Here is a 27,409-nt window from a genome sequence, read left to right as displayed (position 1 = left end):
AATAACTTTTTGTCTGTACATCACATCTCTCCCTGCACTTAATGGTCAACCCATCTTAATGGCAATATAGTGCTGTCAGGGTTGGTTAAGTGGGCTCACCCACTCCCCTTCCTAAAGACCACAAATAAGAGGGGGAAAAAAAAGTGCAAGGATGAACCCTAGCCCAAGGCATTAGCCAGCGATCGCTACATGTACTCTGGCCCCCTCTTTCCAAGACAAACAGTGTGGGTCTTTTCTTCCCTGGCGATTCTTCCTGCGGGGCCCTGTTCAGAGCAGCACAGACTTGCTGCTCCCCTCGCTGGGTTCCTGGAACACAGGAAGTCTTTCATCCAGCCACTGCCAAGTGGCTCACGAAGACCGACGGACACAAAATGTCTTCCCTTATGCATACCTTTTAATTTTCCCAAAGAGTTGGAGATAGTGGCACTCCCCCAGAAGGAAACACTAGTTCCACAAGTACTGTAAAAATGTATAGCCAACATAGGCACACAATGACAACAGGAAATGGGCCAGAGAGGAATGAATTGTAGGGTTTTTATTCTTAAATAACCTACAAATGAGGAAAATAAAACAAAAACAAATTAAATGAAACATGATGATTGGAGATTATGAAAAAGATCTGATACACGGGCAGAAAGAGGGAGAATAAGAAACTGCCTGTGTTAACACTCTTCTCAATCACTTTCGCTGCATCCAAAACAAAAACAATGGAATAAAACATCATGGAGAATTCACATTACAATTCATGTTAAAATATGTTATTTTCTCATTCTTTACACAATTAAAAATAAAACTGCCTACAACTGTAACTCAGACTATTTTTTGGCAAAGTTGATATCCCTCACATACCATTTTGGAAAAGAAACCAAAAATAAAAACAAGAATCTTCCATTGAGCTACCACCGCCCCCCCCCCCCCTCCCCAAAAAAACAATACAATAAAATAAGTGATTTCAAGTAACAGATAAGGGAGTTTTCTTAAATTCCTCTTGGAAACAGTCATCAAAAAGGATTTAAGTTAAAACCCACTGAAGACTCAAGAGCAATGCAGAAATAACCATAGGTTTTTGTGGCAATGCATAGGGAAATATATTGGTTCACATTTACATTGAAAACAAGTCCCTGATAGAAACTGTAAATTGTTAACAAAAAAAAAAAAACAAAGAAAAGGGAAAAAAAAAGAAAAAAGGATTTCACATTCTGCCTGCATATGTAAATATTGTCTTAAGTGTAGCATTTCCCCAGTTGCTCTAGCAAGCCTCCAAGTTTAGTTTGGGTCTGACTGTCCGGTCCAGTTCATCTAACTCATGTTTCACTTCATTCCTCCATCAGAAAACCGACACACACACCACAGAGACAAACAAACAAACACACGCGCGCACGCACACACACCTTGTTAAGGTAGCCTATTTTTTTTTATGCCCCACGCCACCATTGTCATCAAACATCATAAAAACTCATGTGGAGTACACATTTCATTTCCTAAGAAAAGGCCATGGGTCCACTTAGGGAAATTTTTTGATTCATCTTTTTTTTTCTATTAAAATATAGAATTAATTAATTGTACAGGAGGGCTAAAAATACAGACAAACATTTGTTTTTTTCTTTCCCCAAAGATACACAACGCAGTTGGATATTGACTACAGTAGCTAGAGGACCAGTGGCGTTGAGTGCTTACACACGCCATCACAGGCCCATGGTAGGGTTAAAGAGGAGTGAGGGCCAGACAGGATGTACACCTGGACTCTAGACCTTACCACCTGGAAACAGGTGGAGCTAGAGAGGAGAGTACAGGTAGGATCTGTCCCACAGACCCTACACATCGAGCCCCCTATCCAGTCAACAGACTAAGTACTCTGGTCAAACAGAGTCCTCGAGCCCTGGACCGGATCCCCCCCCCACACACACACAGTGGCCTTCCTCTATATTCACTTTTCTTTTTTCATATTTTAACGTTTCAACAAGTCATCTAATCACACTCAATACTCTTTTCTGCAACAGGTATGGGCACCTGTTGAAATCACTTCAGCTAGAAAGGCATTTTAAAAACAAAAAAAAGGGAGGAAATACACATGAAACCATAAAAAATTAAACCGCAAAGCAGGCTTTTTAAAACTCATAGTCCTCCTCAGCCATGTCGATAGCCCAGGCAAACTTCTCTCGTTGAGTTTTGTTGTAGATCTTTTCAACAGGAATGCCCCATTTCTTGCACCTGTAAATGAAAAACACCACATTAATTTACCATATATTAGATCAATGTGCAATATACATATACAGAAATGACCTCCAGAATGCAAGTGAATAAGTGCATTTGAGCGAGAGAAAAATAAAACAAGGTGAGTGAGGGCATATTTTTTGCAAGATGCCCTTCCTGATTATTAACCATTATTATTCATTCTTTACCATATCTTAAGTAGAAGTATGTATAAGTATAAATACACTTTTTTGATCCTGTGAGGGAAATTTGGTCTCTGCATTTAACCCAATCGGTGAATTAGTGAAACACAAACAGCACACAGTGAACACACAGAGAGGTGAAGCACACACTAATCCCGGCGCAGTGAGCTGCCTGCTTCAACGGTGGCACTCGGGGAGCAGTGAGGGGTTAGGTGCCTTGCTCAAGGGCACTTCAGCCGCGGCCCACTGGTCGGGGCTCGAACCGGCAACCCTCCGGTTACAAGTCCCGAGTGCTAACCAGTGGGACACAGCTGCCCACGGCTTGCCAGGCTTACAGGTCAAAATGGTAATTTTCAAAGGATTTATTTGCAAATAAATGTATTATTCATAATTTAGACATTCAGTTTTGGAAATATTTCCTGAATTTCTATTCTTTTGCCAGCTTTCACATTCTAACACCCTCCAAATTATTCCCAGCTTTGTCATGAGCTCTGAGCGCACACGACCTCCACATGAGTGGTGTAAGCGGGCGATGGAGATCAAGTCTATGCATATACATAAGGCTATGGGCTTACCAGGCGATGGAGATGCGTGGGTCAAGATAGTTGAGCTTGGAGGTGCCGAGGGCGATCTGCTTGTTCTCCTCGCGGTCGGTGGCCTGCACCTCCAGCTTCATCAGCTGCTCTTCTATCCTCTGCACCGCCTTCTTCTTGGTCTCCACAGCCCTGGAGAGAGAGAGAGAGAGAGAGAGAGAGAGAGAGAGAGAGAGAGAGAGAGAGAGAGAGAGAGAGAGAGAGAGAGAGAGAGAGAGAGAGAGAGAGAGAGAGAGAGAGAGAGAGAGAGAGAGAGAGAGAGAGAGAGAGAGACCACACACACAGACAGAGAGCACACTTTTGTAATTTTCTGTTTAATCTCCTTTAAATCTTTCATGTCTTCACAAAGGGGCCTCAGCCACCACCCGAGAGAATTGGCAAATTCCTTTCACATCCAAATCAGCCAGCTGTGTGGCTCCACTGAAAAGCGACACATTCAGGCCCCGTTGGGCTCTGTCGCCTCATTTGGCCTCCCAAAATGCATTGAGTGAAATCAAGATAAGCATCAAAAAAAAAAAAAAAAAAGAAATTCTTGGCTTTAGAAATCAAGGCTGCTACATACTTCTTGGCCTTCTCGTCCCTCCGTACTTTGGCGTCCGCCTTGGCACTCTTCAGCTCTCGCTTCGCGTCGGCAAGCTGGTCCTTCTTAGCATCGATCTGTTTACAGTGGACACAGAGACAACAGAGAGAACAAAAACATGATTACGGCATAATTAAACCCCTCCTGACAAAAGCAGATCACGGCCTCCACAGACTGCACGGCTGCCCCGAGGCACACAGGCGGCTCCTTTTCGAAGGGTCACGCTCTGCTGGCTTCGGCTTCTCACCTTGGTCTGCAGGTTCTGCATGGACTTCTCAAAGGTTTTTGGAGGCGCCCTCTGGTGGTTGCACAGGATGGCTACAGCCCGGTTGGCGCGATTGTAGGAGAGGATCTTGGCAGGGACGTTCTCGTCGGCTAAATAAAGAATGAGCGGATAGTAACAGTTACAAGCAAGACACTGGCACCTCGTCCTACGGTACGCCAAGCCATTACGGCAGCAAGAGCGTGCAGTTTCCTCTGGAAGCTTCCAATGTGGCAAAGTGCTTCCAAAAAGCCAGACGTGCACCCCAACCCACTCACTCATTTTTGGCAAGGAGGTATGAAGTGAGCTGTGAAGACAAAAGGGACACACCAGGCCAAACATCTGGAGCTGGCTGAGGCAGCAGGGCTCGGAACTGCACGCAGCCACAGAGTGAAGCGCTCCACACAAACACAGTGGTGCTGCGAAAACTCCTTTCTTCACCAACTCATTCACACATCTGACAAGGTTTTTTTTATTTATTTCACCATAGGTCAGTTTAAAGTCAGCTTTTTTTTTTTTTTGTTTAAACAGGAAGGACCTTTGGTTGGAGTCTGGGGCAAAGCAAAGACTGCGTCTTATGTTGTACAGAAATGTTCAACCCCCCCGCCCCCTTTATTTATACTGGCATGTATTAACTGCTTGGCGGCCATTTTGCAGGATGAGCCAGTTGGCACTCTGGGAAAGTATATTAGAACTCTCTAGGAAAGACAGTTAGATCCAGATTGGGGGGTGTGGTAATGCAAGGGGAAAGTGGCACGCAGGGTCAACGGTCACATGTAGGGTCACGCAGCACTTACGAGTGGTCAGCTCTTTGAGCTGCTGCTGCAGGGTGATGGAGGCGTTGTAGGTACGGAACACTTTTGCCGTCAGGCCGTCCATTAGCTCCTGGAGGTGCTTGTTCAAAATGGAGGTCTAGAGAGTGAACCAGGGAATAACAGACCATGAGGAAGGAGGAGAAACAAAGCACCAGTTCACAATATTTTCTCTGGAAATGGTCTTGAAATCACACAAATCCACACGATTGTTTTTATGGAAAGCGATTATTTTATAAATATGTCCATCTGTTGCTTACGTTAAGGCGGTCAAACAGGTCATCTTCTGGCTGCTTGTTCTCCATAAACAGCTGAAGGTTCTTGAAAACCTGGCAAAGAACACAGACGTGTCAGAGACATGGGAACACAAAGCCAAACACATACAGCACACCCACTCATTTTCTGTGCCTTCACGCAGCCTCACATGCCAGTTATTGCCGTTGGAGGGGAAAGAAAAACCATAGGGCAGTGATGGTGTAGTGGGTAAGGAGACGGGCTAGCATGCAGTAACCAGAAAAAGGGTTTGATTCCTGGCCGTCACCATTGTGCCCTTGAGCAAGGCACTTTACCCCAGTTGTTCCAGGGAGACTGACCCCTTGAAATAATTGATATATCCAAGTCGCTTTGGATAAAAGCATGAGCCAAGTAAATAAATAACTAAAAAATATTGTTCGGCATATCTGAAATTATAATACCAGATGAGCAAGCACTGATTATGAACTTCATGCTTAATCCAGTCAAGGACATCACTCTAACAGACATGCCAAGGACAGCAGCAAGTGCATCCATTATAACTGGGGTTGGTTTTGAGCGACAACCTAGGGGATCCTTTATTTACCAGAAATTCACCAATTATTGCAATATCCCCGTCCTCAGCAATGTGGTCAAACTACGCTCAGACCTTGGTTACGGTCATTTTAAGGCACTCCTATGAGCATGGGGGAATGGCAAGCAGCTGGATTAGTAAAAACAAGATGGCAGCCATTCTACCTTCTTCCCAGTTTACACCCATTTGGTGCATCACATGTGAGACTTGTGCAACACTATTAACGACATAGAGCAGAGCTGTGGAATTGGAGAGAAACCTTTCCGTACCAAAACCACACATACTCAGCACACAGATAGATGCTGCTGCACCTCCTCATTGAATGTGAAGAGGAATGAGAAGACCATGGTTGGATTCAGATTTTCTGTCCCATTGTTTTTTTACTATCCACTTTTCCTTGACCTCACGCTGTCTGGTTAATTACCAGGTGCAAGGAATTGTGGGACTTAACCGTCTTTTGTCTCTTAGACCTTTCAGTATAAATAGGTGTACCCTATATTAGAGGACCTTGGAAAAGAAGCATTAAAGCACCTTTCCTAAGCATTGAGAAGTGTTGATTCTCATCTTAATTCTAATCACTGAATACGTGTGATTCTTTTCACTGCATTCAGGGGAGTGGGGGGTGGGGTGGCTCTTACCCGCTTCTCCACGGGAACCTTGTTGTAGTAGCGGATGGAATCTTTTCCCAGGAAGTCGAACTCCACCACGAACTCCTGGCCATCCTTCTCGGGGTAGAGGTTGATGTGCTCCACCCGGAGCGAGCAGCAGCCCACAGTGTCAGCAGTCTCTCCCTCCTCCTTCTCGTTACCAGCTCTCAGAGCCAACTAGAATGGACACACACACAGACACACACAAATAGGGACAAGGAGTCGGATAACAGGCCTCTGATGCATATCAATTAAATGAAACTCAATTGTAACTGTATAGGGCTATTCAGCAAGAGACCAGACAGACGGTCACAAAGCAACTACACACTGAAGCAAGGCCGGCGGCCCACAGACAGTGCAAGGGCCGGCGGGGCGGGGAGAAGACTAGATGGCCAGGCAGAACCGGCTCCTAACAAGAGACCACCTTGAAAAGGCCAAACTATATAAAGGGCAGCCGCTACGCTTTTGGACTGTCTGGGAGAAGGATGAGGGGCGCAAAAAAAAAAAACCACACACACGAGAACATTTTCATTTGTTAAGTTTAATTTGTGAGGTATAGTTCAGAGAAAAAAGGAAACTGAACCATTTGAGTTTAAGATTCAGATAGTGTATGATGTATATATATAAAAAAAAAAAAGGAACACAGACAGGAGTCACATAAACATGTTTTTGTGTGCACGGACAAACACACCCGTACACAGTGTTAAGGATACAATTGTCTTTTGTAAATAAAATATTGGAGGCACAGAGACATTCACACATCTCCAACTGTCCACGGATCAGGGGTGTGTTTCCCAAAAGCATAGTTGCTAACCTGTTAGCAAATAGCAAAAAACTGTTTTGCAACCAACAAAGTTGCTAACTTAGTTAGCAACTATGGTTTTGGGAAAGGCTCCCCAGAGGTCCAAGGTCCATGCTTTTCAAGTAAGCTATTCAAAAATGATCATTGTTCAATTGGACAAAAGTAAAAATGAAAACAGGATGCATATGCTCATCTCAGAGCGACTTTTTAAACTAAGGATCCTATGAATGTAGCTGATCAAAGTAGTGTTCCCTCAGCAATGCACCCTTGGCAACTCTGCTTCAAAGACATCAGTGTTGAAACGTCTACGCAGCAATCGGAGACCTGAATTCAAGAGAGGGTTTTTTTCCCCATCTAGAGTGATGTGAAGGTAAATAAATTAATTAAATCATCTCTCCACTGTGCAAACACACTGAAGTCATGAAGGCGGTGTGGGGGGTTGGGAGTACGGCAGTGCAACAGGGCGAACAAGTTTGCCTCAACATGAACAACACTGCATCTGGCGGCTTTGTCGTCCTTCCAAATACCTCCCTCAGAGAAGACGGATCATTACTCCAAACACAAAGAAAACCATTGACATTTTTTAGTGCTCTGGCCGCTTTGCATGCCTGAGACAAGTGGTGTCAGGGAAAGGAAAGCGGAGGATCATGGGATACCTTGTCGATGAAGTAGAGTGCTACAGCTCGCTGCCGAATCCTCATCTCTTTGGACTTCCAGTCCTCCCGGTACTGGGCCCGGAGCCGGTCCACACACTTTTTTAACCGCCGGGCCGTCTCGTACTTCTGCCAATCTTTCTCGCCCTGAACAGACCAAATCACACATACACCAATCAGTGCACTCACGCTCAGGCTAGAGTGCATGCTGGGTAGTTAGCTGAACTAAAGGGAAAGCATTAGAGACTATTTTTAAAGCAAAGCGGTAGGAGAAAGAGGAAGGAACAAACTAAATCTCTACAGAGCAAACAAAGCCGCAAGACGCAGACATACAAACAGAAGCAAAAGCGAGCAATGGGTAAGGATACAGAGTTCTAAAATGTGAACAAACAACTCCTAATGGTCTCCAATTGATCACCCTTAACGTCTCAAGAATAAATCACATAAACACACAACTAGAAACTCGTATCTAAACCCTGGACCCAAATTATAACGGATGATGGTTGTGTCTGGTACCTTGATTCTCGAGCTGGGATTGAGCATGATGTACTTGATGGACCCCTGGATGTTCTCAGTCCACGACACGAGCCAGGTCACTTTGTTGTCGTGGCGAAGCTCCTTCCACTTGGTGCCAGGGGGCGGTTTGGGGTGCTTGGAATCTCTGAAGATAGAAGGGGCGAAAATAATAGTTTCTTTTCACCTGATGGCATGTTCTTTGCACTGCTGTTGAGCATCAGGCCTCAATGTTATCCTAGTAGGAAAACCACTAGCACATGCATTCACAGGGAACCTAAAAATTAAATTCCAGTCATTTTTTTTTTATACATAGATCTGTTTCGAGGTCACCGTCGGTATGGAAAAAAAATAAAAAATGGGCTACCTTCGACTTGATGCAGCCAACAGCTAGAGCTGCCAGCCAGGCATGATTATGACTATGCCTCATGAAACAGATCCATGTGCAAAATGGCAGAAATTCTCCTTTAAAACATTTGTAGTGGATTTTGCTCCAAATAACTTTCATTTCCATTCACAGACCAATTTGGTTCATTCCACCCTATACACGTACAACCAGAGAAACATTCCAGGCGTTAAAAGATGACATCCAACAATTCTACTAGGTTTGGGGCTGAGGCTGCCATATCCCAAGCTCTGATTCAAATTATTCTTTTACGGAGTGCCTCATGACTCAGCCAAATTTCATTGAAATTCACATCACCAACAGAGACCTTGAGCGAGCGCACAATGTTCACCCCACGGTCAGTTTGTGCTTTTCCTTTTCTCCCCAATTATGTCTCGGCACTCTTAGCACGGCACAGGACCCTTGTCTTACTTGCTGCAGTTGATTATGATATCCTCAGGCCGGATACGGCGCTTCAGCATGCCCATCTTGGGGTGGTCGCCACGACCGCGGAAGAGTCCCGGTGGCTCGATGCGGAAGTTGGCGATGCGCTCCCGGTGGTTGTCCATGATGCAGAAGCCGTACTCCTGCAGGAGGCGCTCGTTCTCCTCTTTGATTTTCTACAGAGAAGGAGGACCTGAACGTGAGTACTAAATGTGTTGGCAAATGGGGGAGCAATTTTAGAGGCCTGTGTATGGTACTGGTTCAGCAGGCACACAACCCAAAAATACAGGAAGAGAGAGAATGTCAAAGGGACTGAAAGACCGAAAGCATGCACATGCACACTTGACCTTTTAACTTTTCCCTTTATCTAACCAAAAAAAAAAAAAATCTAATTTAGGCCAGGAAAGAGCGGACCGAAAAAAAACAAGACTGACCTGTTTCTCCTCTTTAGTCATTTGCTTTCTGGCTTCCGACTGAGCCTTGAAGTACTCATTCAATTCTGTGAAGTTGCACTTGTTCAGATCTGAGATCTTGGCCTTCTCCTCTGATGTCATTTCCTGTGAGAGGTGAATCCAAGACCAACAATATAGCAAGGCACTATGATTACATAGGCAGAGCTGTTTTCTGACAATTGCTTTGGGATTTTTGTTTTGTTTGTTTTTGGGATTGACTGGTATTTTTGAGGCACCTTTCTCCAGTCTTTGAAAAAGTTTTTCCGGAAGATGTCCTTGGTGGTGTAATCGTGTTCCAGCATTTTAGCAAAGAAGGTGGCCACTTCCTCGGCGCCAGGACTGAGCTTCATAGTTTTGCCTATGAAGAGAAAAGGGGGGGGGGGGGGGGGGGGCACAAAAAAATAAAAAATAAAAAGTCATCCATAGCCATGCCTCTATTGATGTCTCTGTGGCACATCTGAACACAGGGGTCTACACAGGAGTCTAGCACAGGTGCAGAATGGTTCAATCTTTCCAACAACATCAGGGAAGAAAGCTTAGATGGACAGACACATGAATCCCTTGCTTGAAGGCTTTGACTAAACTAGCGGACAAGCCTGGGGAAAAAAAAAATAAAATAAATCCTACTCTGAATAGGATTTCAATGCATCATGCTAGAGGAATAGGAGTAAATCATAGAATGCCCCTGGTCTGAATGTGGGTACACGGAGGATGTCCACACAGAGAAAAGCAAAGTGATCAGTTCATTAGTCTTAAGCAAAGCTTAAACACATAAATATAAGCACGGAAAGGGACTAACATTAAGGCTCATGTCCAACTCAGCTTAAATTTTAGGCTTTAACAGTGAATAATTAAAGACTTCAGATCGTTTAAAAAAACAGAAGGTTCCCACATGGCAATGCACGATTTCAAATGCAACAAAACCTTCCTTCCCTCCCCTTCAACTTTACTAATCCACAGTATTGAATTCTGGCCCGAAACGGGACAAACTGGACCCCTCGAAGAACGTTGAGGCGTTGCACAGTGGGTGAGTTCCACCTGCCCTGAGCTGCCCAGAGCCTCAGAACTGCACGCTGGCGCGGTACAGCTGCCACTTACCATCATAATAGAACTTGACGTTGCTGGGGAGAGGCTCGTAAGGAGGCGCAAACACCGGCCCTTTGTGTTCCAGAAACTTCCACTTGGAGCCATCTGTGTACCTCTCCTCCTCCCACCTAAAGATTCAAATCAAAAGAATGAATTAAACACAGTGAAGGGAGGAGAGGGAAGGGGGGGGTTAAAATAAAATAAAAGAGGAAACAGAAGAAGGAAAAATGAGAGCCAGACTTGGTATGCGAGTGAATGAGCCAGACGTTGCGACCCAGAACTGAAAACATCATCCATATTTTAGGATTTGCCAGAGGGCTGTAGTCATTACACAACCCCGTCCCCATTTGCCAGGAGTGCAGAGGATAGGAGCGGTATACACTCCCTCTTTTGCAAGGCGACACAAGGCGTCTTCAGAGGGACGAGAAGAGAGAAGAAACACTAAAGGGAAGGAAAAAAAAAAAAAAAAAAGTACCATTTCCACTTCTCCTCCGGTTCTTTCTTCCCTTTCTTCTTCCCATCGGCAACAACTCCCTTCTTGTCTTTGGTCTTCTTTTTGGGCTTGATGTCCTACAAAGAGGGAGGAGCGTACACACACACACACACACACACACACACACAAAGAACTAAGTTGCCTGGCTCTGCACCCCCAGAATGAATTACTAGCTAGTGAAGTGCCAACGACACAAAACCCGTGGGAGACAGATGGACAAACGGCGCCACTTGCCTCGTCGTCCCCTTGTTTCCTCTTCTTTGCCTTTTTGTCCTCGCGATCATTCTCTACTTTGATTTTTTTGGGCTTGTATTCAGAGCTAGGATGAGGAATACAGAGGGGAAAAGAGCAGAAAGGGGTTTCATCAATACACCCCCCCCTCGTGCTAGGCAAAAAATAAATCAATATCGTCCAAGTCTACATAGCCACTCACGCCTTAAACATTGGCATCTTTTCATTGAAAACGTTTAGATTTGTCTAAACACCTTACAGTTGTCTAAAGGCCTTGATCACTAGTTATGAAATGCCTTGCCAAAATAAACAGACTGCATGCACATTGATGGCAGTAGTATTTACAGGTTACACAAAGCAAAGCCTCAACTTCAAAGAAGTTCCTGTGCAGTCATCTTGCATCTTCACTTTGCATAATGTGGCCAAGTATTGAAATGAGCACATCACTGTGATGCATTATTTGCATAGAATATATCAATCTACAGAGCAGAAGGAAAGTGAAAGGTCACATGAATGAACTAGTGTGAGTGTGTGTCCGTGTACTCACTCATCTTCGTCACGTTCACGCTTCAGGGACTTGGGAGAGTGGTAGAAGTCCTCACCGTCTGGTTCGGATTTTATACGTGGAGGACTGGGGGTGGGGGGTTGTGGAAAAAAGGAGTTGATGTCAGTCAACTACAGGTTATAGCTTAAGTGGTCACTCAGCCACATCCAGAGTGACACTTGATAACATCACTGCAAGCCAAGCACTGTGTTGGACATCGGCCTTCAACAAAAACTGTTCCTTTCTGCTTGTTGGATCCTCTGGCACTCAAGTTTTCTACAGCGTTATGATGTCCAATGTATAGTGGGACTACTTCAAATATAACCTCTTGCCAACATCTTCTAAAATCAATTTTGTAAGTCTTCAAGGGTCTTCATGGACCTGCCCATCTTACCGACATCCCTGTTAGGTATTATCCATCTACATCTCTTCTAATTTCCTATTACACATAACTAAATTATATCAGAGACATGTCCGATTTCACTTATCAAAAGGTGTAAACTACACACTCACCTGGCAAAGCCATTTTCCTTCTTGATTTTGCCTTCCAAGGACTTCTACAAAAAACAAAGGAGAGGTTCAATTAAAACAAAGCCAAACAATCTGTCATCCAGACCATAGTGTTGCCATAGTGACCTGTTCACACTAGACATCATGTTGAAGTTGGACCCAAATAAAGGAGAGGGGAGGTAAGGGTGTATGTTTGTGCAATTACATCTGCCAATTTCTTCAAAATGACATAATAACTCAAATTAGTTCAGGCTACTCACAATAGCTAATAATCTAGGATTCCAGGGTAGCCAGCAGGATCAACCCATTGAAAACACAGCAAGTGTGTTTCACGGAGAAGCCTACATAGGGTTAGCTTGACACATGCTAAATGACTTCATATTGTCCACCCCTAGCTGACTAACTTTCCTAAACAAAACACTTTCCCTGACCAGCTGTGGTAATCACATATGTTTCAAGGGCAGCCGTGGCCCACTGGTTAGCACTCTGGACTTATAACTGGAGGGTTGCCGGTTCGAGCCCCGACCAGTGGGCCACGGCTGAAGTGCCCTTGAGCAAGGCACCTAACCCCTCACTGCTCCCCGAGCGCCGCCGTTGAAGTAGGCAGCTCACTGCACTGGGATTAGTGTGTACGCTTCACCTCACTGTGTGCCGTGTGTTTCACCAATTCACCGATTGGGTTAAATGCAGAGACCAAATTTCCCTCACGGGATCAAAAAAATAAATAAAATAAAATAAGGAAAACCACACAGTAGCTGGTCCGAGAGGGTTTTTATATCAACCCCACAGTACACTTGTAATTTGAACCACGCAGCCAAATTCACATGACAACAAACCTCAGGCCCGCCCTCAATTAGATTGCACAATTACATGTTGCTGAGGGCACCCCAAAACAAAGAAGTTGACAAATTGCCCTTCCCTACATACTTCCACTTTTCATTTACACAATCACATACGCACGCGTACATCCAAGGTTGCTTCGGATTCATCTGCCCTACTAAAGGTACATGGCCATCCCACCATCTAAACCAATGCAATCTAGACCACTTCATGCTGGTGATGGTCATACTTACATTCCATCAATTGGCATACTTTTGTCATTACACATTAATGCAGTGTGCTGTGTGCTTACTCCCATAGTGCATGAATTTCAAGTGTAGTCTCACCAAGTCTGTACACTTCACGGTAATGACCATCACAACATTTAAATATAATGTTAATGGAGTCCTTTACTTAACAGTGACACGGTCATACTTTGTCAAAACATAAACAGTTTGTTACAAAGACCTTGTACATCTGTAAAGTTTGTTTTCCACTGTCCTGCTCCAGCTTCCTCCCTCCCCTTTCTGCTATGTAGCCAACCCGTTGAGAGCAAAAAGTCTTGCTCCACACACAATTTTTTGACCGTTATGCGTGCACCATCCGGGCACTTGCAGTGTCAGAATTATCAGTGTAAAGGCACTCATGCACTCGCATTGAGTATTCCAAGTACAGAAGCATGCAATTTGGGACAGCGTTAGTCCCTATGACCATTTCAGGTCTGAACTGTGTTCCATTTTGGCCTGTTCGTCGTCATTTCTGGAATGCATCAATTTATATTGGGAGTTGCACACATTTTAACAACCCTGTAGTTGTAATCATTTCAAATAATGGTGATAATCCCCAACACTCAAGTCTGGCATTAAGCTTTATTTACTTTTTTCTCCAGTATGACTAGATAATGAAACAAGTGCGTCCACTAGTCCACTACCTGAAGTACTTGACAGTCTAAACAGATTTTCTGTTATGCATGTGATCTTGCAGGAAAGAAGATTTAGAGAGGGGACATAGTTTAAAATCTATTCAGGAAATAAACAATTTCACTTAATTGTTTTTAAGAGGGGGGAAGGGGTTGACCCACTTACTTTTAGTCATTGAAATGGAATCAATTCTGACATATTTACTTGCTGACTGTAACTGAAAGGGCTCCTTTTTAAAGTACGAAGCTGAGATCCGGAAGGTCAGAGATTCAAAATAAAAGATGAAAAAAATAAACAAACGCGGGCGCGCACACACAAATAAACAAACGCGGGGGCGCACACACAAATGAAAATGTGAGGGCTCACCTTCTCCTCCTTCCTCTTTTCTTTGTCCTTGTATTTGTCTTTGTCTCGCGGTTTGTCGGAGGAGCCATCTTTGTGCTTCAGCTTGTCTTTGTCTCTGTGTTTCTTGTCTGAGAAGTCCTTATGCTCGCTGCACAGTCCCCAAGGAGTTTGGAGGGGAAGGGAAGGGAAAAAAAAAAAAAAAAAAAAAAAAAAAGAGCGAGCATTACAGCAGGATTGACAAGAGACATGGTTGTTCTACCCGGCAACAACATGGAAACGTCAAAACACTAGAGACACCATGTTTGAGGAACTAAAACATTGCCATAAAATCAACGCATGCATGCATGCACACACACACACACAGACACATCCATCTTATCTAGGGAGGGGGCTTAACCACTGAGATGTGAGAACTTGCACATCTGTGCAGTGGTTAAGTGCGGGTGGTCTGTTTACATTCGTATCAACCACAGCCACACCTGCGCCCCGATCTCATCGGGGGAGAGTTCACAAGAAGGAAAACAGGAAAGCGGTTACAAAAGGGAAGGTGTGTGAAGTGTATAGACCGAGAGCAGAGACAGACAGACAGTCACAGAACATGCAAGAGAAAGACAAAGTTCTTTGGTGGGGAACGGTGAAGGACGGCAAGCAAAGACATAAAAGAGGAACGGGACTCGTGAAGAGCAAATATGAGCTGGGGTCAGGCAGGCGGAGGCGGCACGAGCCTGAGGCCTGTGTGGTTGACGTCACTCTATACTGCTGACTCACCGGACTGCTGCATATGGGCCAATCCAAAAACCATAAACTTGGGCTTTCATGACATCTAAATATTTTAACTACAGCCTGCCAAGCACTGATGTACAGATTAGAGGGGGGTGGGGGGGGCTTGAAACAACATAACAGGCGCTGTTTAATTCAACAGGGTCAGTCTTCTTATACCAATCTTCTTACACCACAAAGGGTTGGCTGATGCATTATGCAAAAGCACAAAGCCAAAAATCACAGTTTCATGATAATATCACTAGCAAGCATGGGGTCAGTTAAACCATTATACAATCTTTCTGGCACAGCACTGGGCAGCTATGTCTCCTTTAAGCACCAATCTGAGCAAATGTTATTTGTCCACAAGGGCCTTTTAAACAGAGGCTGACTAACTGCATTTATCTATGTATGCATCTATGTGGTCATAGCGATCCATACACAGTACAAGACTTAGCCACAGAAGCCAATGTAACAGTCTTGTAGGAACAACGAAAAACCCTAAAACCTTTTGTGGAATCGATGAGCAAATGGGGTAGTGTGAAGGCAGTGGCAATGGTACATGTTTTCAGTAACGTAATCATAAGCATGGAATGGCATTAAAAACCAGGTGCACACCTACTAAGCAGATGTCAGCAGAAACAAAAATGCAAACCTTCATTAGGAGCTGCTGACTGGCCTGTTTGCAGTCTGATTAAGAACACTAAATGGCTGGTTAGGAGTTTGGTAATGCGATCCCAACAGGGAGTCCAGCTGAAAGACGATGAGCAGAGAGAAACACTCACTGCTCACCCTCTGCCGAGAAATGTGTGAGCACACACGATGCGCTTTGGCCTCCTGCAGTGGAGCACTGCACACACACCTTTATTGTCCAGTCCATGGCTTGCTCATTAGGCTAGGAGATATGACATAGCTGTGGCAGAGTTTCAGCCTCGTTCTGATAAGGACCGAGCAACGTTTCAGTCCTCACCTTCCTGGACCGATATTTAAACTATGCCTTCCCGCACACAGCAATAAAAAGTGAACATAAGACAAGTGGAGCTGGGGTCATTTCAAGCGTGGTCCTTTTGACACCTTTACTGTTTTTAAAAAATCAAATGGAAGACAAGACCATATAAAAGCTGCTTCTGTGTCTAAGCCTATTCACAGGTCCACCTTTTTGTCTCACAAATTCCCACCTGGAGGGAACAAAAAAGAATGAGAGGCTTGCTGTAAGTACGATAAGGTTTAGACTGACAGAGAGAAGAGGAGACACAAGAATATGTCAGAGAGAAAGAAAGGAGAAAAGAGGGGAAGAGAGAGGGGGAAGAAAAGCAAGCACACAGAAAGGGGGGAGGAAGAGGAAGCCACTAACAGGTAAAGGGCAGGCAGCCATACCTGTTGCTGTGCTTTGATTTCTCACGCTCCTTGTCCTTCTTATGGTCCTTGTGTTTGTGTTCTTTGTCCTTATACTTATCTTTGTGTTTGTGAGAATCTGTCAAATAGAGATATGATAACACATCACATTACACCGAGCAAGTCCCAACTCCACCCCAAACACCCAAATCAGTCTGCCAACACCCACCATTCAACAGACACCAGGAAAAACTTTTGAAGCACAAGCAACAAGCTGCGCACCCAATCTTGTGAAGAAAACCACTCTTCACTGCAGCCAAGTTTAAGACTACACTGTTGACAATGGTGGCATGAAACAATTCTCTTCTCCATTATGACCCTGGGTTCTACTGAGGAACATCACTGATGTCTTTTGAACCAGTTCCATTCACTTATTTGAAGCTGGAGTTCATATTTCTGCTGAATGCAACCCTCCTTTACCTGCAGCCAGAGCGACTTCTCATTCTTTAAGTGTTAAATGTGGATTGAACACTGCACTAAATTGTCACACAAAACCCTCTACTTCCACTGAAAAATGTATGGTGGAAAAATGTGAAACTCAATGAGGACTGGCTTTAAGCAGGACCAGAGAAGATGAGCTGAGTGGTGAGCTCATGACTTCCCTGTAAAGCTCGGCAACCATGTGTGCCTGCTATTGTTTTCGTCTGACTGGCCTACTTTCAACTAACCGACCTCTAGCGCCCTCATGCAAGACAAAGCAGTGGTGAAGGCCCCAAGCCCAAAGGATGCATGTAGATAGTCTACGGGTGTATCTACAGTAGCACACAGAAGAAAGTCTAGGGGGTTACTACAGAGGCCAAAGCAAAAAAACAAACAAACAAAAAAAGTCTGCCCTCTGGCTGTAGGAAGTAACAGAGTGCTGTACATCTCTCACACCTGGGTGCCAAAGTCACTCTCAGACCTCTGAGCGCAGTCCATCTTTATCAGGACATCTTTATACTGTATGTTGTTGGGTTTTTAAATCTTATATTTAATATGGCTGGTTCTTCCTTATGGCAAACAATAAAAAAAACATTTGAATTATTTATGATAGTGTCAATGACTCACTCAATATTATCTGCTATGCCTAGTCCAGTCACTCAAAACTACTCCAAATAACATCGTTTTGGTTGCCATCACAAGTTTACACTAGTCATCATCCAAAAATAGCTTAGACCATCAGTCACTGGTGAACATTATTAGCTTCTGTAGAGTAATGGAATAGTGTTAATGTACCCTAATAAACAAATAAATATCCTCTACACGTCAAGTTGGCGATGTAGGTAGAAGTTTCTAGATTGTGGCAAAGTGCATTTAATTATTCATGCGGGTGCCTCATAAGTATGAGGGGAGGCTTGATATCTGTTAAAATTGGCTATTTTATTACCTAGCTTGATTATAGGGTTGGAAATGGGCTTGTAAAATGTGTAAAAAAAAAAACCAAAAAAAAAAAACAGACATTGCATTAAAATTAGAGAACAGTGTAAAATACAGCGTTCAACCATTCCATGTCATCTTTAAAGTACCACATTACTTTTGATGTGGCGATCTTGCACCCAAAATTATCACTACATGCCATTTTGTTTTTATGGTTTTACACAAAACTACTTAGACTAACAGTTTTGGTCCCCAACAGAAATGTTCATTCTTTATCATCCAAAACTAAGCCGTTGGTTGTTCTTAGAGCAGAGTCCTTTAAGTTCAAGCTTGTGTTTCTCCTGAGGAGCACTGTGCTTTAAGACGGACGTTTGAACAACACACTAGATTGGGTTACGGAGTGGCCAGGGTGCCGCTGAAACTGAATAGGCATGCAGGGGCTGTTCACAGGGTGAAGGGGCCGACATGAGGGAGGAAGAAAAAGGCAGAGGAGAGCCCCACAGATCCCTGGGAGAAAAAAAAAAAAAAAAAAGAAACTTTGCCAGGAGCAAACAGAAGCAAAAACAGTTCAACTGTGGCTTCTCAGTACTGACGATCTAGTCACAAGACAAATTAAAAAGCTGATAGCATCTCATCTGAGATTATATGGGAGGTAACTATTGTTCTGAATGAGTTTCAAATGTTCGATGGGCATAAGCTCAGCTGTTTGAACTAGCAAGTCTGAACCATTAGTGAACCTGCAGGAGTTAAATACCTGCCAACATAACACCCTAGACCACAGAATGATAAGATCTGTAAAAACGCAACATGCCTCCATCCTGTCAATCACCTAGAACGGCTACTTATTCGCTGTTCACTTTCTATCTACAAATTGCAAGGTGACCAGCCACTCTCAATTCTCCTGAGCAAGATAAAATTGTCACTCTTCAAGTTGACTGAGGAGAGAACATTCGAATAATATGTAACTTGCGTTTGTGGACAGCACCCTCTAGTGGCTATATGCACAGCACACTTAGTCACTCCTAACAAGGGGACATTTAGGAGATTCTGTTGCACTGCACACTGAAAAAGCATCAGGTGCCCCTGCACTCCTTCTCCACTCCGGCCATTAGAAAGAAAGGCCCAAGCCAGGTCAAAAAGAGGCAGGTACGTGGAATGTACCGGCAAGCCTGCCAGGCCGATAAGTACGACACACCTGCTGATAGACCAGCCATTTAGCACAGCATGGCCTGCACATAGCATCACACAAGCTGGGTGGCTCGCATGGAGTGCTTGGAGAGGCGAGAGGTTTATTTGTGCCAAGTCATAGTGATGGAAGTGGGCAACTCAGGAAGTGCCTCATTGGCCCATTAGGGGAGTAGTTTAAAACAATGCCAAGACATTCACTTTAGAGTATCTTCATACTGAATATGAGAGTCTATATCAAAACATTTGAAAGCAAACAGCCCAACACATTAGCCCAAGAGTAAAATAAGATCATTTAACATTTAGCTAACTAAAATGAGGACTAACAAGCATCACAGAGTGACAATTTGCTGAGATATTTTCAAAAATTGTGGGATTAAAATGCAAAAGAAAAAAGCTTTCAACATCACATCTGCTGAAAGGACACAGCACTACAACTGACAAGCAAAGCCTGCAGGTCTCTCAACCATACAAATCAGATATACTTCAAATCCTCCAGTAGAAGTTCATGACTCAGTTCATCCTCTCAGTCTCCATCCCACTGCTTGTGCTTTTGTGACTCAGCTAACAACTTGATGTTGAGAAGAGTACAACAACAACAACAACAACAACTGTATAACCAAGTATAGAGCCCCAAAAACAGAAGAAAAAAAACAAAGAAAACATTTTCTTGGAATTCTTGCAGTGGCATGTCAATTCACTTAAAAGTAGTAAGGCTACATCACCTTGAATTTCCCCTTGGGGATCAATAAAGTATCTATCTATCTATCATTGTGCTGACCTTTAATAGGGCCTGCCAGCATGAGGGGTTGCCCGTTGAGATGCACTTTGTTCAAAAATAATGGTATTCCATTCTCAAAAGAAGAATGGACAAAGCATTTTAAGTATGCCATTTACATCTTCTTGATAAGCCAATTAAGAATTCTCAATTATCATTGGTATCCACTGACAGTACAGATCAATGGTTTCTAATGGCAGTGTGCATCCACATAAGAATATCTATCAGCTTTCAAAAGTCGTCCAGAACTAGGATACTCATTTTAATGTATGGGATCTAATAAATAACATAAGAGTAATGTGAGGTCTTAGTCCCAGGGCCGAAGATATAGCATTTGAGATGGTGCCACACGCTAGTCCATGCTTCGCCTCCATATCACGTCGATCTGCACTTAATGTGCTCTACGTTCAGACCGCTAGGCAGGGAAAAAGAAAATGGCGCAGAGACTAAGTCCTCAACCCCCAAACCTCTACTTTCAATAGCAGAATAAGACCACTGATAGCGACCATTGGTCTAATCTAAAGCACTTTTCGTAAAAATAATCTCTGGTTCTGTGTGATTTTGTATAAACTTTGAAGTAAAATGCGGTTTAAATTAGCTTTTAAAGGCTTCAATTTGAACAATAGGCGCTTGTCAGTGAGCGAGAGGGGACTTAGTCTCTGAGACGCCATTTCTGTCCTTACAACTCAAGCTAGATGGCTAGGTTAGCTGACTGTTAGCTAAAGAACGGATACTCAACATGTCACCTTATAAACAGTTATTAGTGAAGACATGATTGTTGTTAGATTCATACTTACCATTATACCTAGATCCAGAATCGATCTGAAACATAAGAGATATTTGGTGGTTTTAGTTGGGTCATGTCAGTGGGTTGCTAACTTTGAACTTGCTATCATGCTAGCATACCAGCTAATGTTGGATAGCTAGCCATCCACCTTACAGGGGTGCAAATGGCTGATAAAATGGCTTTCAAATGGCTAAAGCTACTTAGCTACAACTCCTCAAAAAGTTGTCTGTACAACACTTCTAAAACAAGATATTTATCACTGAATAAATATCAAGTTCAGTGACCAATGAATACTTTAAAGTCGATTTACTACCAACGATTAGTTGTCAAGTAAATGAATAAAAAGAAAGCCAAGCTAAATAGATATGTAGCTAACTGACTTATTGGACAAACGCTAGCTCGCTCGCTCGCTCGCTTTGCCAGCTTGCAAGCTATAGCTTGCGGAGGCAATTAAAACAGAGCTAGCCACAATTACTACATTCACAATAGCACAATGACATGACAAATTATGATAAATGTTACCTGGGAATCGTTGTGGGCATTGTCCCCACTCATTTCCAACGATCCTACTTTTTAAAAACAAAGTTAAAATTGTGTTAGAGTAAAACGCCGGCGAAGAGTTGTAGCCAGAATGAAGAAAGATGCAGTTGTGTAACAAACCAAGTCCGAAAAATTAAACACTGCGCATGCTCGTTGGCTTTTAAAAAGGATGAAAAAACGAACAGGACGCGAAACTCCTCCCATCGCAGCATGCCCACACTTGATTGTCCTGCCCACGTTTCGAGCATAGTACTTCACTAGCCATGTGGCAACAATGGATGACGGCGCCAGAGATGTATGGTTCTAATTTATTATGAGTGCATGCGCTGAAATAACCAATGTTGATATTTTAATGTAGGCTAGTTCTACGCTTAAGTGAAGATTCATTATAACCATTATGCTCAGCCAACCACCAGCCTACAAAACTTATTTTGATTGTCTTTCAAAAGCAACTTATAGGCTACAATATCATTGAGATTAATCATCTAGGCTATTACATGTGTATATTCATTATACAATATATTTTATTTTCTAAAATAAATTGGCTTGATGAACGAGTGCTGTAAATTTGCTATTGGGTCGAGACTGAGTTGGTATATTCAAATTTGGGTCACAGGGGAAAAAAGGTTGAGAACCACTGATCTAGTCTAGTAGGCTAGGCTTAATGAAGTAGCCATACAAAACTGTGAAGATAACATATTTTTGATATATCTATTTTACTAGTTTCATGACAGGCCTACTTCAGCATTGGCCTAGGCCTACTTTTTTGCACATGTCATGCTGTGACCCATATGACCTAAAGATATATAAGGGATAATATAAGGGTTGATGTGGGTTAATGAGCAGTGTCTGTTGTCTTATGGCGTTCTTGTAAATGAGAAGCCAAAATGTAATAGGCCTAAATTATGAGACACTGTGTTTGTGAAGGCCCATAGATTGTGTCTGTTGTTTACAACTATGGTTATAAAAACAATACCATTGTAATCTTTCTTTATCTGATGTAAATCACATTTATTGTAGGAAAAAGGAACTTCTTAACTTCCTTCAGAATTTTCTTTGACCTCGGGCCTTCTCAGACCAATCAACCACTTCACTTAAAGACATAGGGCTCTATCGTGCATCCGGCGCAACGTGGCGCAAAGCACGACACAAAGCTTATTCTTATCTTACACCTAGTCACTGGCGGGGGGTGGCAGAAGGTGTGGTCTGACGATGATCCAGAAATCGCTATCTTACACTAATAATCATTACGCCACTGACCAAGAGAAACCTGGTCAGAATTCTGTGGCGAGTTGTTTATATGCTATTTTAAAAGTGCATTATCAACAGTGATATGGGCGGGTGCACAACACCCTGCTTCTCTCATCCACAGGAACACGTACCAGTGCACATCCATGCAAAACATCACATATTACATTGCATAATTATAATCATGGGGCAGCCGTGGCCTACTGGTTAGCACTTTGGACCTGTAACCGGAGGGTTGCCGGTTCGAACCCTGACCAGTAGGCACGGCTGAAGTGCCCTTGAGTAAGGCACCTAACCCCTCAATGCTCCCCGAGCGCCGCTGTTGATGCAGGCAGCTCACTGCGCCGGGATTAGTGTGTGCTTCACCTTACTGTGTGTACACTGTGTGCTGTGTGTGTTTCACTAATTCACGGATTGGGATAAATGCAGAGACCAAATTTCCCTCACGGGATCAAAAGAGTATATATAGGCCTACTTATACATACTTAAAGATATTAAGAAATACATCTCACAATGAGTAGTTTACTCACCATCATTTGCAAATTGGTAATGACGGATAAAATTGAGTAGGCACTTCAGGAGGCACTTTCGGACTTGGTTTGTTACACAACTGCATCTTTCTTCATTCTGGCTTCACCAATAGCAAGACAAGTAGGTACTTAAATCGACATGGCTGATTACACCTTACATCATGCCAACAACAGTGTGTGATTGTCGTTCAATTGAAAACACGCAAAAGCATCCATCATCATTGAAAGAACATTTCGGTTGCTGAAAATGTGCTTCAGATGTTTGGTTAAGTCAGGTGGCACATATACACAGTATAGTCCCCAGAAAGTCACATTCTTTGTGGCATGTTGTGTGTTGCATAACATTGCCATGCGCCATAGATGTCTCGTAGACATTGATGAGGAAACATTACAGGACTTTAGACGTGATGCTGAATTGTATGTGCCGATGCCAATAAACCCAAAGGCACAAGCAGCAGCACGGGAGAGGAGGGATTACTTGGCAGAAGAGCTGACACATCTGTATCCTGGTAAACAAACTAATAGTTTGATTTATTTTATATCCCGAACATTTCATTGATTATTAAAAAATAAAAATAGTACCATGCATAATAATATATGATCCTGGATTCACAGTGTAATTGTTTAAAGAAATCATGGAGCTCTAAGTATTGTTTTTTTTTTTATTATTATTATTATTATTATAATATATTATAATTTGAAAATATAGTGTAACAAACTCTGTGCCGGATTCCGATCAGCTCCCTCTCCAGCTTATTGAAGCCGGCCTGCTGGAAATCCAAAAAAGGGTGCTCCTCCTGGCCAATGCTGCCACAGTGTGATCTGGGTCGGCGCGTTGCTCCCCTGGACCTTGATGTTGTTGGTTGCACTTCTCCCTCTAAAACTGCCCCCTGCTCCACTCCACTGGTTCTGGGCTCAGGAGGATCTTCAGCCAACAGACCTGCAGGGCATTTTGGTTTATTTATTATATGGCTTTGTTTCAGGTATTAATGTGAAGAGATAAAATAAAATGATTAAACAAAACCATTTTCACAAGAAGTCTGTATAGTAAGCCTATAGTAAGCATTGACTGATCTTGATATTGGACACCGACTTCTAACCCTCCAAATCCCTCAATGCTTTCTGCACTGAGGGTAGAGGCAGCGAGGTCCTCCGCTGGCATCAGATCCTCAGTAGTGCCCAGTCCCTCTTGGTTCGTGGCGAGCTTTTGCTTTCCCCATCTCCTGACATTATTGTACCATTTATGGCATTGTGCAGCTGTTCTGGTGATGCCAGAAGATGAGGACACGCTCACCGCGACCTCCTCCATGCCTGCTTCTCCTCAGGGAGTTTTGGTCTTTGGTCTTCTTGCGTCCCCGTAAATGGTGTACTCTCGGGCCTTCACCTCACGCATGAGCATGTTGGTTTCTTCATGGGTGAACCATTCCTGTCGCCCTGGTAACTGCCATTATAATAGCAATTCGCCATTGTTCAAGTGCCTGTCTTTTGAAGGGAATGGGAGATGAGGGTCTGATTGGTTTATTGCATGTCATGCCCAAAACACACCTCTGGTTAATTAAGAGAATTAGTACAACCCCTTTGAACAATGCGCCGGATGAAATCAAGATGAATGTGGGCTGGCCACGCCCATAAACGTAAGCTTTGCGCTGGTTTCCATTTCTGATCACCAAAATAGACCTCATAGACTTTTCCTGCTGTGTACTATTTTTACCAGTAGGGGACAGTGATGTATTACAAGAGGCAGAGCCGTATATAAGTTTGGCCAACTCTCTCCATGTTGGATACCAACGTCAGATGACTCTATAGCATGTAACCCTATGGGTCGAATATGCTCTGTAGAAATAAATAGCTTATTTTCACCATTATAATGTTATCAACTTTTGTCAATATGTAAAAAGCCACTACAGAAATATTGGTCTCCAACATGGCGCCCATTCGATTAGTTGGCCAAACTCTATACGGCTCTGACAAGAGGATACACAAGGAACTAGAACTCACCTGAGTATTAGTTCCCTAAGTTTGGATAAAGTTAGTTATGAGATCGACAGCCAATCAAACATAGCCTATCCCTCCCTTTTCGTCGCTCCTGAAGCACTGCTGATTGGTGGGAATATTTTATGGCTTATAGTTTGTTTATAGTTTATAGTTTGAATTTACAAAATGGTTATTCATGTAGGCTTACACTGAAGGAACGTGAGTCTTGCTGAATTCGACAAAAAGTGTGATGAGGCATGATTTCAGTTCATTTATATTATTTCACAGCCCTATCAGAATACACTTGGACCAAGTAAGACAGCTGAACTTTTATTGCAGTGTGACATGTCATTGGAGAGTTCAAAGAAAGCCTGAGGGTTGAATGTATCATCTCCCATATACTCCTTCCCACTCTTTCAAAAGTTCATCTACCAACAGTCAACTCTCAACAACTCTCTATACCACCACATAAAGATAACAAACCAAAACAATTTGTTTCACATTCCTCAGACAGCTAAACTTGGAATAATTACGTCCTGCTGGATGTAGCTTGTCAGCAGATGGAAGCATGAAGCGCTCTAAAATCTCCTGGTGGAAGGCTGCATTGACTGGACTTGATAAAGCAACTTAGATTCTGTGCCTCCCCACTCTTCCACATGATTGGACCCTGATATCCATATTAAATGCAAAATTTCTTTTTATGTGAAAAGAGGAGTTTGGACCACTGAGCAACTGTCCAGTTCTCTCTCCTTAGCCCAGGTAAGATGCGCTAACCTGATTCAGGAGTGGCTTGACACTAGGAATGTGCTACTTGTACCACATTTCCTCAACACATCTGTGCGTGGTGGCTGTGGGCGACTCAAAGCTTTGGTCGCCGAGAGGCTGAGTAGGGGAGACTACACTCTAAAAAATAGTTGGTTAAAAATAACCCAAATATAACCCAGCCGCTGGTTAACTATTGGACCAATTGTATGTGTTATCCTAACCCAATGGTCTGGGTACATTATTAAACCCAGCAGATTGGGTATGATTCTAACCCAAAACGCTGGGTTATATCAACACAACATTAGTTAAATTGGCACAATAGACTGGGTAAAGGTAACCAAAGTTCTGGGTTATAGCTATATAAATGTTGAGTAAAATTCACCCAGTATATTGGGTATAGATTCAACCCAAACCACTGGGTTATATCAACAGAACTGCTAGTTAAAATAACCAGTTGTCGGGTTTTCTAAACCCAGTATTTGGGTTGCATTGAGAGAAAATGGGCAACAAATAGCCATGCAATGAAATAAAACAGTTCGACATAATTATTTATTTGACAGTTTACTTTATTTTTGAATGGATAGCCTACTCTAAAAGCAGCATCAGCATGTGATAAGTTACTTCCATGAAGACAGCTAGATTCCACGGTCCATTCGGGGGTCAGCCCTGTCAATAAAAGAAAGAAAAAGAGTAAATTAATCACTGCTATCCAGAACTTTATATCAAGACTTTAACGAACCATGATCAGTGAATGATGTTGACAAACATTAAAAATCCGGAGACAAAATATTAGCGCAACACACTCGGAAACCATGACCACCTCATGGAGTTGTTTAACAGCAGACTGACAAACATACGTTCAGTAATATTAACGTTAGTGGCAGTGATAGTTCTACCGTTAGCTAGCTCATGTTAACACATTCAGTTAGTTAAATTCAAGTTGTCTGTAACGTTAATGTTACCACCAAAAACCACCCAGTAAGTTACATGGCTATAATATGAAGCTACCCTGAATGAATTAATATGTTGTTTGGCATGATGATTACCGTACGTGTAAAGAGACTACTTCGACTGTATACATTAGCTGACACACATGCTGCACTACCACAAAGCATTTAATTAACGTTAGCAACCGTCTGCTAACGTTAACCTAGCCCAGTGGTTTTCAAAGTGGGGGCGCCAGAGGGGCCGCAGCAAGTTGGATGAAAATATAAAAGCAAAAAAAAAAAGTAAAAACATAAAATATTTCTATTATTGTGAGTATTGTTATGAAATAGCATTATAATAATTTATTGCATATCTGAACATTATACTTTTAATGGTAATCTTTCTGATTGGACAGTATGAAACACCATAACGTAATGCAGCCTGGTAAACACCATAACGTAATGCAGCCTGGTAACGTTGCAAGCTCAGCTATTTACGTTAGCTAGCTGGCTAGCTGTCAAAATGGATAGATTTTTAAAAAGGAAAAACCCTGACGATCCATCTATCGAAACCACAAATACAAAAACTCAGAAAACGAACTCCTGGCCTAGTAAAACTCGCAGGTATGAGGCAGCATAAAGTATGGATTTACTAGCGTCACACACAAGAATGGACATGAATGCCCCAAATGCGTTCTGTGTTTCGAGATCCTCTCCAACGAATGCTTAAAACCATCGAAACTTCAACGGCACCTGAACCAGAAGCATCCAGGAGAGGCCGAAAAAGCTATCGAATTTTTTAGAAGAAAGGAATAACATTTGTAACCTGACCCTAGCCAGATGAATTTCTATT

The 27,409-nt window shown here is 42.9% G+C and overlaps 1 protein-coding gene across 1 annotated transcript; it reads right to left on the bottom strand.

The window, feature by feature from the left end:
* Nucleotides 1–520: 520 nt before the first annotated feature.
* Nucleotides 521–21,254, bottom strand: top1l (DNA topoisomerase I, like). Its single transcript, XM_042090557.1, has 21 exons — nt 21,096–21,254; nt 20,584–20,608; nt 16,450–16,546; nt 14,335–14,461; nt 12,233–12,276; nt 11,723–11,806; nt 11,179–11,263; nt 10,927–11,021; nt 10,464–10,579; nt 9,602–9,723; nt 9,348–9,470; nt 8,902–9,089; nt 8,088–8,232; nt 7,575–7,718; nt 6,108–6,293; nt 4,904–4,972; nt 4,629–4,743; nt 3,817–3,944; nt 3,552–3,646; nt 2,972–3,121; nt 521–2,211 (listed from the first exon to the last, which is right to left on the bottom strand). Exons 1-21 carry the CDS (start codon nt 21,126–21,128, stop codon nt 2,109–2,111), a joined length of 2,274 nt encoding a protein of 757 aa, XP_041946491.1. The 5' UTR covers nt 21,129–21,254; the 3' UTR covers nt 521–2,108.
* Between the last annotated feature and the right edge of the window lie 6,155 nt (nt 21,255–27,409).

Source organism: Alosa sapidissima, chromosome 4 (assembly GCF_018492685.1).
Source record: "Alosa sapidissima isolate fAloSap1 chromosome 4, fAloSap1.pri, whole genome shotgun sequence".
Taxonomy (NCBI): domain Eukaryota; kingdom Metazoa; phylum Chordata; class Actinopteri; order Clupeiformes; family Clupeidae; genus Alosa; species Alosa sapidissima.
Note: the sequence above shows the minus strand (reverse complement) of the source record. Positions and strands in the feature narration are given on the sequence as shown.